This window comes from Micropterus salmoides, unplaced genomic scaffold, assembly GCF_014851395.1.
Source record: "Micropterus salmoides isolate LMB-PRFRI ecotype aquatic unplaced genomic scaffold, ASM1485139v1 Ms_hic_scaffold_9, whole genome shotgun sequence".
Taxonomy (NCBI): domain Eukaryota; kingdom Metazoa; phylum Chordata; class Actinopteri; order Centrarchiformes; family Centrarchidae; genus Micropterus; species Micropterus salmoides.
In genome coordinates this window covers 33,906,912-33,921,285 of record NW_024044681.1, presented here as the reverse complement: position 1 = coordinate 33,921,285, position 14,374 = coordinate 33,906,912, and the positions used below count along the sequence as shown (strand labels likewise).

The following is a 14,374-nucleotide window of genomic DNA, read 5'->3' as shown; positions in this document are numbered from 1 at the left end:
CTCTCTGTCCATTTAAACATGAAGCTGCAGCCAGCCAGCCGAGCACAAAGACTGAAGACGGGGGGAAATGGCTACCTTGGCTGTGTCCAAAGGTGAAAAAATAAATCCTCCTGCCAGTCTTTATGCCAAGTGTCTCCTGTTTCTAGCTAAATTAACGTCCGTTACCTTCAAGCATTCGCCAAACAAGTTAATACAACCAGGTAAGCCAGGTAAATCTCTCTGTATTTTAAATCTGGTGTCTGTGGTGAAACGGTTGTCGTAGCCACCATAGCGAGCCTGTACGTCAGAAGCATGTCCACAGTGCTGTGTAATTATTCTCACTGTCAGGAGGGGGAGACAAACGTTCAGCACTGCAGGTTTTAATCTTCAGAGCTTCTTAATATTCACGGCTTTCGTTTATTTTAAAGCGAACAGAAGCCAAAATACGCCTACAACACAAGGACCCACTAGTAGGAAAAAGAGTAACCAAGAAACAAAAACTTAAACAGACATTAAGAATGTATGGCATGCTGCTGCTGCAGTGGAACTGCCCAGTAACCACACTGGTGACAGCTGAGGTGTGTGAGGGTTAGATGTGGTGTTTTGTGGTATAATAACCTCCTGACCCACTGCAGCAGCGGGCACCTTGTTTTTTGTAAACTTTCCTCACTATATACGGGACTGTTTTGTTGTGTTTTGTCTCAGGTCAAACCAGAGGAGACTGCACCGCCCCCAATCCTTCCAAAACCATCAGAACAGCCACCTCCTAAAATCCGAAAGCCCAAAAGGCAGGCTGTCTCACTGCCTCAACATCAAACCCAAACTCCACCAACACAACCTCATCCACAGTCTCATCCACCGCCACAGCCTCAGACACAGCCTCAGACACAGCCTCAGACACAGCCTCAGACACAGTCTCAGACACAGGTCCAACCCCAACCCAAAACCCAAGCTCAGCCCGTCTCGAAGGCCAGCGCACGAGTGGCCCCCACCTCTGCCGAGCTTCATGAGAAGCCTTGGGAGGCCATAAAGCCAGTACAGCCCTGCACAGAGTCTGCAAAGTACCAAGACTCTTACACAACCACACCCCCAGCCCCTCCAGTCCGCACCATAGAGAGCAAACTGGCGACAGCAGCACTCAGCCAAAGTGAAGCCTCCTACCATATCCTGGGTGAGGGACCTGGCCCAGGCCCTCTGGAGGACGCTCTGCCTCACCATCCTCTTTCTCCTCGTAAATCTTCCACGCACCAGCCAGCCTACCTGTACCATGCTAAAGGAGAGCCACTCTTAATTGAGCCTCCAGGATCTGCATACTACCACCAGAGGCCTGTTCCTCTGGGCCCGCAGTCCATGCCACACCACTACCGGCCAGACAGCGTCCCCCCACACCTCTCCTTTGTGTCTAAATCTGAGCCTCAGATACCTTACAGCGCCCGTGTAGACAACAGATATAGCACTTTAGGCCCCAGGTCCTACCACCACTCTATAAAGTCCAGAGGAAACCCTCGCAGTGTGTATGTGTCTCCGGGGCCAGGGCATCCGGGTTATAGCCATGACAGAACCCACGGCTATCCCACCATCCGCAGAGTGCACTCCCTTCATGTTCCTTCTACTATCCGCTCAGTGCCCATCCAAAGGACTGAAGTTCCTCCAGATGATGATATATTCTTTTACCACCGGCCCATGTATCAGTGCAAAGCCTACCAGCAGCCCCCGCAGCAGTCCTCACAGGCCGACTACCACGTCACCCAGCTGCAGCCTTACTTTGAGAATGGACGGGTTCAGTATCGCTACAGTCCATACTCCGGTTCAAGCCCTTTGGAGGCGCCTTTCTATGACATTGACCCTTACGGCACCATTCGTGTCCGGCACATCCACTCCTATGGCAGCCGAGATCCTGGAGCCGTTGCTGGCCGACCGGGTGGAAAGGGGGCTGGGTACCACTACCTCGCTCGCCATGTTCTCCCACCTGGGAAGGAGCACAGCTTTGTGAGCCGGGACATGCCCCCCAGTCATGGGACCAAGGAAGCTGCTGCTTACCTCGCTTGGGACCCCGAGGAGTCAGAAAGGCTCCGCATGCACTCCATCCGCAGGGAGAGCAGGGCCAGACAGAAGATTAAAGGCCCTGTCCTTTCTCAGTATGACAATGTCGGCTTTTTTATACCATCCGATATATCAGGGTATGAAACCCTGCACCTGCGCAGTAAATCTGACCCAGGTAAAGCTGTGCTGGTTGCAGCCGAGAGTAAAGATGGGCGCTACCTCCCCAGACATATGGTGTCAGACCCTGACGTCCTCATGTACATGGAGACTGACAAGCATGTCCAGGGTAGCGCAGCGGGCACCAAGTCAGACGGGCTCGCCAAGCCAAGCAGTTCCAAGAAATGCCCGTCCTCTCACTCGCTCCCAGCTTCTCTGGGCCACAGTCTCTCCCATCAGCAGGAGAGCGGCCGACACGAGGCCAAGTACGAGACTGGAGACGAGAAGCTGGGTGGAGACAGCAGCAGGTCTAAACACTGGCAGCCGGAGTATACCAACAAGAAGAACTTTCAACCACGTTACGAGTGTCCTGATTCTGACCCCCACCAGAGTAAAGCGAAAACACCAAGCGGCTACCACAGTACGGACGACCAGGCCACAGCCCCCAGAGAACAACTTGCCCGCTCCAAACCGGAGCGATCACACAGCTTCCGAGAGCAGCAGCAGCAGCAGCACTACAGCCAGGGCAAACCTGAACTGGACAGAGACTACTCATATCAGAAACACAGCACTAAAACCACGCAGTCCCACTATGATAACTTGGAAGATTACCACCCAGTACCTCAGCCTCAGGCCCCACGTGGAGGCTCCAGCTCCTATCCCGCCCCCGGATTCACAGTGAGCCAAAGCAACAGAGCGTACTCCACAGCACTGGGCCAGGGAGCCTTTCTCCAGACTGACCTGGCCATGCAGAGGCCAGAGACAGAGATACATACAGAATGAAGCACAGGAGGGGGGGAATTATCTTTAGCTGTGTAGAAGAAAGACTTTGTTGAGCTATGGTTGAGCAGCCTCTGCAGGACAGTGGACTGATGTATCACCAATATTTTTGCTCCTCTGTATTTTTAATGAATTGTAAAGAAAATTTAAGACTTTTTACAGAAAGTCCTGAATGTACCTGAAATTATTGTCCAAGAGGTCATATTACTGTGATTGACTGCGACAGTAGCCGTTCATAAATGTACATGATATGAAAGATGTAAGGTACTTAACAGGAACCACAAAAATGTAAAATATATATATTAGAATTACTAGTAAAAAGGGATTTTTTTGTTGTATTTTGTGTTTTTGTTTTAGGTGTGGCGCTGGGTATGAGCATCAACTGGGATTATGGTTTGCATTTTAGAAATGCATGCACTCTCTATGTCTTACAGAACAGTTCTGTGTACTTCACTATCCATTGCGTTCTTTCCGGATGTTGCAGCACAAATTATTGAAGGAGGTTACATGTAGGTCGTCACACCTTCCCTCTGCTAATATGTACACATGTAGGTGGTATGGTGCATCTGTTTGTCTTTGATAAGGAGCTGCAATGGGTTAATTTCAGTTAATATGGTAGTTATCATTGTGTTATTTTCTTTGTGACTGTGCCATTTTATGGAACATTGCTATAAACAGATTTCAATGACTTCTAATGGAATGTTTGGGTACTTGTTTGTTCTTCATTGGAAGAGGGACCAAACGACTTGGCGCAGTTGTTGCACATACGGGGTAAAGAGGGGGGAGATGGATGCCCGTTGTACCTTTTTAGATGTGTAAGGAGATGTGTAAATGTTTATTTTTATTTCCTTCTTTTTTTCCACTATCACGGTACTTTCATGAACTGGACTAACTGAATAACATTTCTCTCGAACAACGTGGGGAAGAACATGTTGCAGCTGCTTTGTGGGAAAAGCAACTTGGTGATGAGCCTTACATTTTGTTCCTACAGACCATATTTTGTTTACTGTCATTGTCAAGTCCGTTGTCATAATGCACAAACATTGTGATATCTCTAGATGTAAGTTCACTTGGGATGATTCATGACAGTTCAGCGTCTCATTGGTACTGAATTTAAAACAATGGGGAACAGAGGGAAATGTTTTTTTTGTTTTTTTTTTCTAATTATATCTGGGGCCATTTCTTTTCAGGCTGGAAATCGATGTATAGTACATTCATCTGGTATTTATACTACATACCCTTTTGGTTTACCATAATGTATGGATTACAATATGTTTCAATATGTCTAAATCCAGGTTGTACTCTGTACCTGTTTGACTTCTATATCGCTTGCAGGTTTTGCTCCTCTTGCCTTATCTAAAGCCTCTTTTCAGATGGGCCATTGAAGTAAGGCACTGTGTACTTGAATGTGAAAACACTCTTGTCTCAACCTAGAGGTATCTAAAGTTAGATATGAAATAAATAAAACTGTTCAGGAATAGTTATAATCCATGTCTTTTAATTTGTGCATGATCTTACTAACCCACCACTGCCCGGTTCAGTCCGACAAGTCCTCGGAAGAAAATTGGCTTTGCAAATGCTTTATGAGGAAGGAAATGCATTCAGCACCTTTGTTGGACCTCAAGGTGCAGTGTGTTTTGGTGAGTAATCTTTTTGATTGACATCCTGTTGAAGGTGCTGAGAGATGGAAGAGCTGTGTAACTTCATGTACCCACAGGTTCAAGGATATAGTCTGACATTCAGTGTGTAAGACTTGTGGAAATAAATAATTCATGTTCACAAGGACCAGAAGCAAGGGAAGCAGAATAAAAATTAAAAGAAAATCACAAAGTCCATGATGAAAACTTTACATCCCGCATCTGACAAAAAAGTATAAAGTCACCCACTGACAAAATAAATAACATGATTTTATGGGTAGATATGAAAAAATTATGATATGAAAAAAATGTTTATCTAAACAACAACTGGTAGCCTACAGAGTGAAAGCCAAGATCGGTTTCACTGGCGACTTCTGTTTAATGAATTCATCATCAGGCATCGCTGTAAAACAAATAGCAACCAACACGATTTAGAAAAAAGAAATCGTTTCCATCAACAGAAAGCCATGCTCTGCGCGAGATGATTCTGTTAATAGCCTATATCAGAATCAATCCGGTGATCTTCTGACTGAGATGTGTAGCCTGTATTTGTTCTGCGGAGACTAAATACGCTTTTAACGCGACATTAAGGGAAAGTTAAAAGTATTTCTGGAGGCTGCTTTCCAACACAGACACTGGCCCCGCGTGCAGGTACTGGATCTGAGTTACATTAGTAGAACAAGCAGACCTTACATTGCAGAGGTATTTGGCTGATTTTGGAACGGTTGCACCTGCCCAGCTCATTATATCTGGCAGGCACGTGCGTCCTGCGTTATCGCGCGCGCAGCTTGGATGACGGCTCATATGGGTAAATGCAGAGTAGATAACAGACTAGCTGTATCAAAGCATGAATGGCAAGCCAAGTTAAAAGTAGATTATTTGCCCAAAAAATATTCAAGAGTATAAGCAGCAGTTTTTAAAAGGAACGGGAAAAGCTAGCCTACCGTTGTGGTGGCAAAATAGGCTTTTTTTGTTTTTTTACTAAATGGCATTAGGCTACTTGTGACGAGTTACCCACCCTTTGTAGAGTGAAGAACACACCTTTGGGATAAGATTGCTTAAGTTTACTTTTCATTTCTGACATGTATTTTTATAGATTTGTCCAGATTTTAAAATGGACGTGTCTGTTGCCTGCTACTGAAGCGGAACTGAACGAATCCCGACATGTCTGTACAGCTGGCATCCTACAGTTTGAATCCTAACTCTGCTCTGGTGCTGGAATATGATGACGATATCTTTCTTTTGAAAAAGAGATGCTAAATCAGGACTGTTTAAAACGAGGCGGCTAGAGGGACATGATTTGACTGCTCCATCACAACGTGAAGGCGGGTTATGAATGGTAAAGTCGTTTTTCAGCATCAGTGTGGGGTTTGGCATGAGCTTCATGTCAGAATGACTGAGAATAACTTGTACGCTAAATGTCATCCACATGAATATATGTAGAAATGATGCTGCTATCACAAGAGCCCTTGAACGTGGCTTTTCAAAGCAGGCCTGGACTCAGGCCTTGCAACCTAATGGCTTACTTTCCCTCTTGTTTCATATCATGGCCAGTAAGGTGATCAGGGAGATAAAACTCCAGTCCACTTGATAAATGTCAGGACTTCTGATATTGAATGATACATCTAGGCTACAACTCCAGTAATGGTGTAGCAATATTAAAAATGTTGGTTTTCATCTCTATACTCTTGCATAACCTTTAATTGTTTTGTTGTCTACACAAATAATTTGTTCATTTGATCTTTATCACTAATCTATTATTATTCTAAGATATCTGCATGACAATGAAGACACTGAACGCTACTTTTAAACAACAAATTGGGATCCATAGATATAGGAATAGATTTGAGCACATTCACGTATTTTGCTATAATAGGAAAAATACAACATTTTAAAAGTATCACACGAATATACATATTCTTTCTTTGAGATAGATCCTTGCATTGTTTCTGTGGGAATTTCTGGCAGTAAAGTGCATCGTTCATCAAACCCGATATGCTGCAGTGGCGGTCTAAAAGTAAGACTGGGTAACTGCAGAGTAAGCAAGGCAAGTTTATTTGTTATAACACTGTTTAACAAGGCAATTCAAAGTGCTTTACACAAGACAGAAAAACATTAAGATAACATAAAATGGAAGCTAAACAGATTAAATTAGAATAACAAACAGTTGAATAAAAATGACAATGCAGCCTCAGTGCAGTCAGGGTTTCAATAAATAATCCCAAGCAAACAGAAAAGACTTGAGCCCTGGTTTAGAAGAACTGAGAGTTGGAGCAGACCTGCAGTTTTCTGGGAGTTCCTTCCAGATATATGGTGCAGAAAAACTGAATGCGGCTTCTCCGTGTTTAGTTTTGACTCGGGGGACAGTAAGCAGAACTGTCTCAGACCACCTGAGAGGTCTGGGCCCTTCAGAGCAGAAGTGTAGGTTTGCTCTAAACACATTCAGTGCTTCAGAAACCAGCAGCACTGTTTTAAAATTCTTTGACACAAGAAGCCAGAGTACAGATCTGAGAGGTGGAGTGACGTGATCCACTCTCTTGTGAGGACTTTTTATAGAGTCCTGTAAAGACCGTGTTCCAGTAGTCCATCCTACTGAAGATCACTTTCTAAATCCTGCTGAGATGTTAAGTCTTTGAATACTGATATATTGTTATGGTGATAGAAGGCTGATCTTGTAATTGTCTTAATACAGATGCTAAAATAGGTCTGAGTCCGTGACTACACCAAGATGTCTGGCCTGGTTTGTGGTCGGTAACGTTTGCAACCGAGCGCTGGCTTTTAGTGTTTGTATGGGACCATAGTCGCCTGGTGATGTCGTCTTAAATCTGCACGTTGAACAGAAGAGGCCTGAGAGTGGAGCCTTGGGCAACTCCACATGTCATTTTCTGCACTCAGATGTGAAATTATCACACAAAGTGGTCCTTTAAGGTTCAAGATCAATTTAATGCTCATATTACAACAGGGTTGTTTTATTAAACTTAGTCTGATACACAGCAGACAATCTAAAGTATAACAATCCTAAAATGGTAAACAAGTAAACTATTCTTTATATAACTTTAGGATTCAAACCACTTTAGCACTGGCACAGTGTGAAGAAAGGTAAGATTAGCTCCACCACAGCCAGCAGCCACCAAGAAAAAGCTGCTTACGTGTTAATTCATCAGTAATAACAATCCAGCAGTTTACTATATAACAGTGTAACACTGACAGACGCCATTTTGGTTACATAGTGAGTATTTTTACTTTAATACTTTTTTTCTGATAATACTTCTGTAGGCTACATTAACTTTTAGAAAGTTATTTGTTATGAAGTATTTTACATTGCAGTACAGGTACTTTTACCAATTTGGATTTGAATACCCCTGAACACTGACTGCAAGAAGTCAAAATCAGTAAAGGTTATTGAAAAATTAAACTGATAAATGTTCTTCCAGTGGGGGAAGAAGTAAAAGTAGCAAAACCACAGTGTACTAACACCCACTACATTCACTAGAAGTAAAAGTCATGCATTCAAGAGTATTAGCATCAAAAAACTTAAAGTACCAAAAGTAAAAGTAAATGGTCCATTTCAGAACATTTTTTTGAATTCTAACTGTTAATGTATTAATGTACATTTCATTCTTACATTTCAGGTAATGGTGGGACAAATTTAAACTGTCTGTTATAGATTATATTTCATTTTTAAAATATATAATTGTACATCATAATTTACTTGATTGTGTTTTGTTCTAATAATCTGAATCCGCAAGGTAACTAAAAAGAACAGTGGAGTGGGAAGACAACAAGAAGAACTTTGTGTGTGCGAGCACTTTTTTGAAATTGGGACCTAAACGTAGTAGCCTAAAGTATAAAGTAACATAAAATGGAATTACTCAATTTAAGTAGGCCTACGAGTACCTCAAAATTGTACTTAAGTAGGCTTAAGTACTTGAATAAAATATAGGCTACTCATTTATTTTGCACCACTGGTCAATATATATTGTATAGCCTAGTCATTGTCTCTTGTTTTGGCTCTTGACAATCCTATCAATGTTTGCCTTGCTCCTGATTCTTTTCTCTTTTTTTCTGGAGCATGTGCTCATATCTGCTGCCTGGTTTTTCAATATTATTTTTTTGTTCCCTTTCTTGGTCTGTAATTTGCATATTTGTATTGCTTAGAATATGTTGGGAGGAGAAATCGTAAATAGTCCCAAAAAATGTTACATGCATGTTCATTAATTACATATTATTAGGCGTTACTTTTTTTATTATTACGGTATTTGATTCAAAACCAACAACGTTGGGAGCAAAAAGTTACAGTGGAGGAAACGAAGTTACAATGTTTACAAACGTTGCCAGTTGCATTGTGGGAGACAGATGATTGACACGGCCGCCATTTTGCTCCTGCTCTCTCTGCTTCCATTGTGTGAGAGATAGTAAATATCTGACACTGCCAGACAACCACAACACACTTGTATCCGCGCGAAGAAAAAGCGGTAAATTCACCCCCGGTAAGTTACATTTTCGTCTTACTTCTTTAAACACAGATAATATTCACCATCTTGTCAAGAAAATGAGACAGATAAAGTTGTTTTGGTGCAGAAATGGCGTGTTATTTCGACGCCGTAGAGAGGAGAAAAAGCAGCTGCCCCGATGCCCAGGCAGAGAGAAGAACGGCTCAGTACTTCCTCTGCCGAAATATCTGCTCCACTTTCATAGGCGATTTCTACCTCGCCGTCTCGCTCAAATATACCATCCCTTCCCACGCCATGATGCTTATTTGATGGCTACACTTATCCCCTATGATTTGTTGATAGTCTTGTGTGCGCGCGTTGTTTGCTTTTGAGTAAAAATGTCAAAGTTTACGTCCCGCGCACTGCCTTGTGTATCTGTTGGTTCATTTGGATCTGCGGCCATAATCCTGCAGTATGAGGCGGGGTTAACGCTGTCCGTCCCGCCCTAAAACCCTGCGGAGTAAGATACCATTGGTCTTAAAATACGACACAGACACGGCTGATTGGTGGATTTGAGAATGATTACCTGTTCGGCAGTGTGATTGGTGGGTTCGGGAGTCCACCGCGTCTGGATTGGCTCGGCACTCTCTGTGCTGCTGCCAAACCCGAGGAAAAGTTTTCCCGGGCGGGCCAGAATCACTGAACCTCTGAGACTTATCATGTTGAGCGAAGGAAACTTTGAAAAAGAAAATGATACTTTTACTTTCCCTTCCACAGATATGTGGGTAAATAGTGATAATAAACACCAAGCAACATCATCAACAACTTTAGAATTTTTAACTGACAGTATTATAATTGATGGTATCAGTTCTAGTCTTTTGATTGTCTGATAATCTTGTACTGTTCCAGGGCTCCAAATATATAAGCATTCACATTAAGACGAAATATTTTCCAAACAGTTATTGTTGTGTTATACATTTTGACTGATAGGTCACTGATAATGAAATTCCCCAGTGAACTGAGTAGAAATACCTGAAGCGCTGAACAGTGATTAGTTTATTACAACAATAACATTGTACAAAAGAGCTGCTCTAAAGCACCTTAAGGCCAGAGAGAAAAGGCTTGAACAACGCAAAGTATGCCGTTAAGTTTTCGATATTCCCTTCAGGTGATACATCGTCGTAATGGCTCGTACCAAGCAGACTGCACGTAAGTCCACTGGAGGAAAGGCTCCTCGCAAGCAGCTGGCCACCAAGGCTGCCCGCAAGAGCGCCCCCTCTACCGGTGGCGTCAAGAAGCCCCATCGTTACAGGTAACACCAAGATTCCCACAGCCGTGAAATCACCTTTAACAAGATGAGATGGGGATTTGACATTCATCTTAACTGATTTCGCGAGCTGTCGGCAGACTCTGAATAAAAGGGAGTCGAAAACATCTGTAAGATGGATGTTGTGGTGGTATGTTACACACAGCGTTCCACTTTGATGTAAATCTTGAATTCACCTTTATGTTTTGATACTTTTATTTACTAAAACTGTTTGCTTCCACAAAGTGACACACTTGTACATTGGCAGCATGAAAACCTGTCTTCATACACATCCTCCTGTCCAAGTCTTAGGTTGCATGTTGGGCCTCCAGTCAAATAAAACACTGAACCGATTAAATTCCTTTTAGTTTGAGGGTTTCATATGCAGCAAAGCAACAGCAGGCATGTTTTTAGTTACAACCCTAAGTGCCACATGGAACCAGTTATTTCTTCAGTGGATTAATCCTGTTTAGCTAAATAAACCTGCGACAATCTCAACATTAAAAAGGTGTGTTGAGCTAGAGCTTGGTTGTGTGTTTCAGGCCTGGTACCGTGGCTTTGAGAGAGATCCGTAGGTACCAGAAGTCCACTGAGCTGCTGATCCGTAAGCTGCCCTTCCAGCGCCTGGTGAGGGAGATCGCTCAGGACTTCAAGACCGACCTGCGTTTCCAGAGCGCCGCCATTGGAGCCCTGCAGGTGTGTGTGTGTGTGTGTTTGTGTGCAAATTATCAGTAATATCAGTAAAGCTCCATCAGTATGACTTCCAAGTTCACACACTTGTCCTGCTAACATGTGCTGTCCCTCCCTCTCCCTGCAGGAGGCCAGTGAGGCGTACCTGGTGGGTCTGTTCGAGGACACTAACCTGTGCGCCATCCATGCCAAGCGTGTCACCATCATGCCCAAAGACATCCAGCTGGCCCGTCGCATCCGCGGAGAGCGTGCTTAGACGGCCTCCCTAGCGTTGCTCCTCTGTCCTGTATTTCTTCACCTGGACCTGCCCTTGCTCCTTCATTCTACCCCACCCGCCCACCTCCACCCATTCCTGTCACCCTCCCTCCCGAGCCTGCCCAGCTTCTCAGTAGACTTTAGAGTAATCCTGATTATGAAGAGATAGAAATATGTTGAAGTCTGGTCTCTCATAGGTTTTTTGTCTTTACCAAATGTTTTTAGGGTACCTTTTTCGTGCATGTAACAGGTTTTGCAGATCAGACACGCATGTGCACACATACTCAAACATGAGGGTTTGGGTTGTGCCTCAAAACATGAAGCCCACCGTTGAGCTCACCTGGGTTCCTCCAGGTGTGGGAGGCCAGCGGGCGTGGTTAGTGTGGCAAACAGAGCTGAAGCAGAGGGACGTGGTCGAGGGGCTAGTCTGCTTAAGGGGAGCTGCAACTTCCACAGCAGGGTGCTATTAAAACTAGTCCTGAGGCCTCTGCCCCCTCTGAACACCCTCCTCCCCTCCCGCCCAGACCAACTCCCCCAGCTGCAGCCAGTTGGCTCACTGTACCTTTTCAAACCACCTCCTTCACCTCTAATCTGCGCTGGGAGGGGATGGCGGTTTGATGGTCTGTTTGTGTGGATGTGTGAGCTCTGATCTTTCAAACCACTTGTACTCAACAAATAAGAATCTTTTGTTTACTTAAGAATATTGATTATCGTTGTGGAAATGGTGTCTAATTTTTTTTTTTTATGCATATAATTCATCCACGAGCATCTCTTGTGTTTACTGCTTCCAAAATCATCAAAATCAGAAAAAGCAAATAATATTGTCAACATGGTTTTCAGTTTCTTTCACAGTGATCTGATTCGCTATAGAAAATCAGGAAGGGCTTCTCTGTTTTCCAAGGCAACTTCTATTCTAACGGCAGCCACACGGGGGCGATGGTTTACCACCTCCTCGTCTATTCAGTTGTTCGCTGTGGATCAGTCATCACACATGATGCTTCTCTCTCTCTTTCTTTATCTCCACAGATAGGCTTTAGACTTGTCACTACAGTATGAATTGACATTATAGTGAAAGCTCTGCATGTTTAGGCTCTGTGTCTCCTGCACTCTGTAGATCTGAACATATAATCTGTCCCTTTCTCAAAATTTGTGATACACAATATAACCTCATATTTGTTTTCTTTTATATTTTTCTTATTCCTTGAGATTTTCAGACGTATAAATAAGCTGATCTTTGTATTTTCCAAATTTCTCATATTATGGTGGTAATAAATAGGTGTTAAAACAAATCGAATCTAGTTGGTGTGATTGATTTGCTCTACAGTGTTTCACTGAGGCCCTGATATGCTGCAGTGGCGGTCTAAAAGTAAGGCTGGGTAACTGCAGAGTAAGCAAGGCAATTTTATTTGTTATAACACTGTTTAACAAGGCAATTCAAAGTGCTTTACACAAGACAGAAAAACATTAAGATAACAAAATGGAAGCAAAACAGATTAAATTAGAATAACAAACAGTTGTATAAGAATGACAATGCAGCCTCAGTGCAGTCAGTGTTTCAATAAATAATCCCAAGCAAACAGAAAAGACTTGAGCCCTGGTTTAGAAGAACTGAGAGTTGGAGCAGACCTGCAGTTTTCTGGGAGTTCCTTCCAGATATATGGTGCAGAAAAACTGAATGCGGCTTCTCCGTGTTTAGTTTTGACTCGGGGGACAGTAAGCAGAACTGTCTCAGACCACCTGAGAGGTCTGGGCCCTTCAGAGCAGAAGTGTAGGTTTGCTCTAAACACATTCAGTGCTTCAGAAACCAGCAGCACTGTTTTAAAATTCTTTGACACAAGAAGCCAGAGTACAGATCTGAGAGGTGGAGTGACGTGATCCACTCTCTTGTGAGGACTTTTTATAGAGTCCTGTAAAGACCGTGTTCCAGTAGTCCATCCTACTGAAGATCACTTTCTAAATCCTGCTGAGATGTTAAGTCTTTGAATACTGATATATTGTTATGGTGATAGAAGGCTGATCTTGTAATTGTCTTAATACAGATGCTAAAATAGGTCTGAGTCCGTGACTACACCAAGATGTCTGGCCTGGTTTGTGGTCGGTAACGTTTGCAACCGAGCGCTGGCTTTTAGTGTTTGTATGGGACCATAGTCGCCTGGTGATGTCGTCATAAATCTGCACGTTGAACAGAAGAGGCCTGAGAGTGGAGCCTTGGGCAACTCCACATGTCATTTTCTGCACTCAGATGTGAAATTATCACACAAAGTGGTCCTTTAAGGTTCAAGATCAATTTAATGCTCATATTACAACAGGGTTGTTTTATTAAACTTAGTCTGATACACAGCAGACAATCTAAAGTATAACAATCCTAAAATGGTAAACAAGTAAACTATTCTTTATATAACTTTAGGATTCAAACCACTTTAGCACTGGCACAGTGTGAAGAAAGGTAAGATTAGCTCCACCACAGCCAGCAGCCACCAAGAAAAAGCTGCTTACGTGTTAATTCATCAGTAATAACAATCCAGCAGGAACACTTATGTGGAGTGTGTGGACACTGGAGGAGCAGAAAGAAAGACATATGAGAAACACTTGGATCTCAGTATCAACAATAAGGAGCAGGTTCACATTTTACAGTGATAAATTTAGTCCATTATTGCTAATCTACCTATGGCAGCTAATAGCGTATGATGACAAATAACCAGTAATCAAGAGCTGCTTCATGTTTGTTAAGTACATGTGGTGGTATTCTGATTTTCCAAGTGAAATTTCTCATGGTTGTCTGTTCAGAGTGTTGGTGCACATTTCATTGTTGTTATTCATCACTTCCTGCATACGTGCTAAATTTAAATTTGGTAAATGGGCCAAACTTGCTCTTCTCTGTTAGGGCCCCTGGATTTTTATCAGCGCTTTGAAATCAAATCAAGCTTGTTGTCAGAACTGTGCGTGTCCGTTGTTTGGATTTTCCAACACAAGGTTTCCTTTTCATACCATGTGCTGGTTTTTTTTTCCCGGAGTTCACCTTCCTCAAGGTCTGCTCGCTGCTGTCCATCCCCCCATCACATCTGCTCCTCCCTGGGATTACAGCACAAATGTCT

The 14,374-nt window shown here is 43.2% G+C and overlaps 2 protein-coding genes across 5 annotated transcripts in view; both read left to right on the top strand.

Moving 5' to 3' along the window:
• LOC119895006 (rho GTPase-activating protein 32-like) overlaps positions 1-4,445 on the top strand; it is a 122,183-nt gene extending 117,738 nt beyond the window's left edge. For all 4 annotated transcript variants that reach the window (XM_038707762.1, XM_038707761.1, XM_038707763.1 and 1 more), the window contains one exon: positions 685-4,445. In XM_038707762.1, the coding sequence (XP_038563690.1) occupies positions 685-2,961 (2,277 nt within the window). In that variant the 3' untranslated portion in view covers positions 2,962-4,445. The remainder of the gene's footprint in view (positions 1-684) is intronic.
• A 4,501-nt stretch (positions 4,446-8,946) lies between these two features.
• h3f3c (H3 histone, family 3C) lies at positions 8,947-12,568 on the top strand. Its single transcript, XM_038708573.1, has 4 exons — positions 8,947-9,085; positions 10,197-10,340; positions 10,877-11,030; positions 11,152-12,568. Exons 2-4 carry the CDS (start codon positions 10,213-10,215, stop codon positions 11,278-11,280), a joined length of 411 nt encoding a protein of 136 aa, XP_038564501.1. The 5' UTR covers positions 8,947-9,085; positions 10,197-10,212; the 3' UTR covers positions 11,281-12,568.
• Positions 12,569-14,374: the final 1,806 nt, after the last annotated feature.

Coding starts and splice junctions, on each gene's coding strand:
- h3f3c (XM_038708573.1), top strand. CDS start 10,213: ATGGCTCGTACCAAGCAGACTGCACGTAAGTCCACTGGAGGAAAGGCT. Junction 10,341..10,876: donor AAGAAGCCCCATCGTTACAG/GTAACACCAAGA, acceptor TGTGTGTTTCAG/GCCTGGTACCGTGGCTTTGA. Junction 11,031..11,151: donor CCGCCATTGGAGCCCTGCAG/GTGTGTGTGTGT, acceptor CTCTCCCTGCAG/GAGGCCAGTGAGGCGTACCT.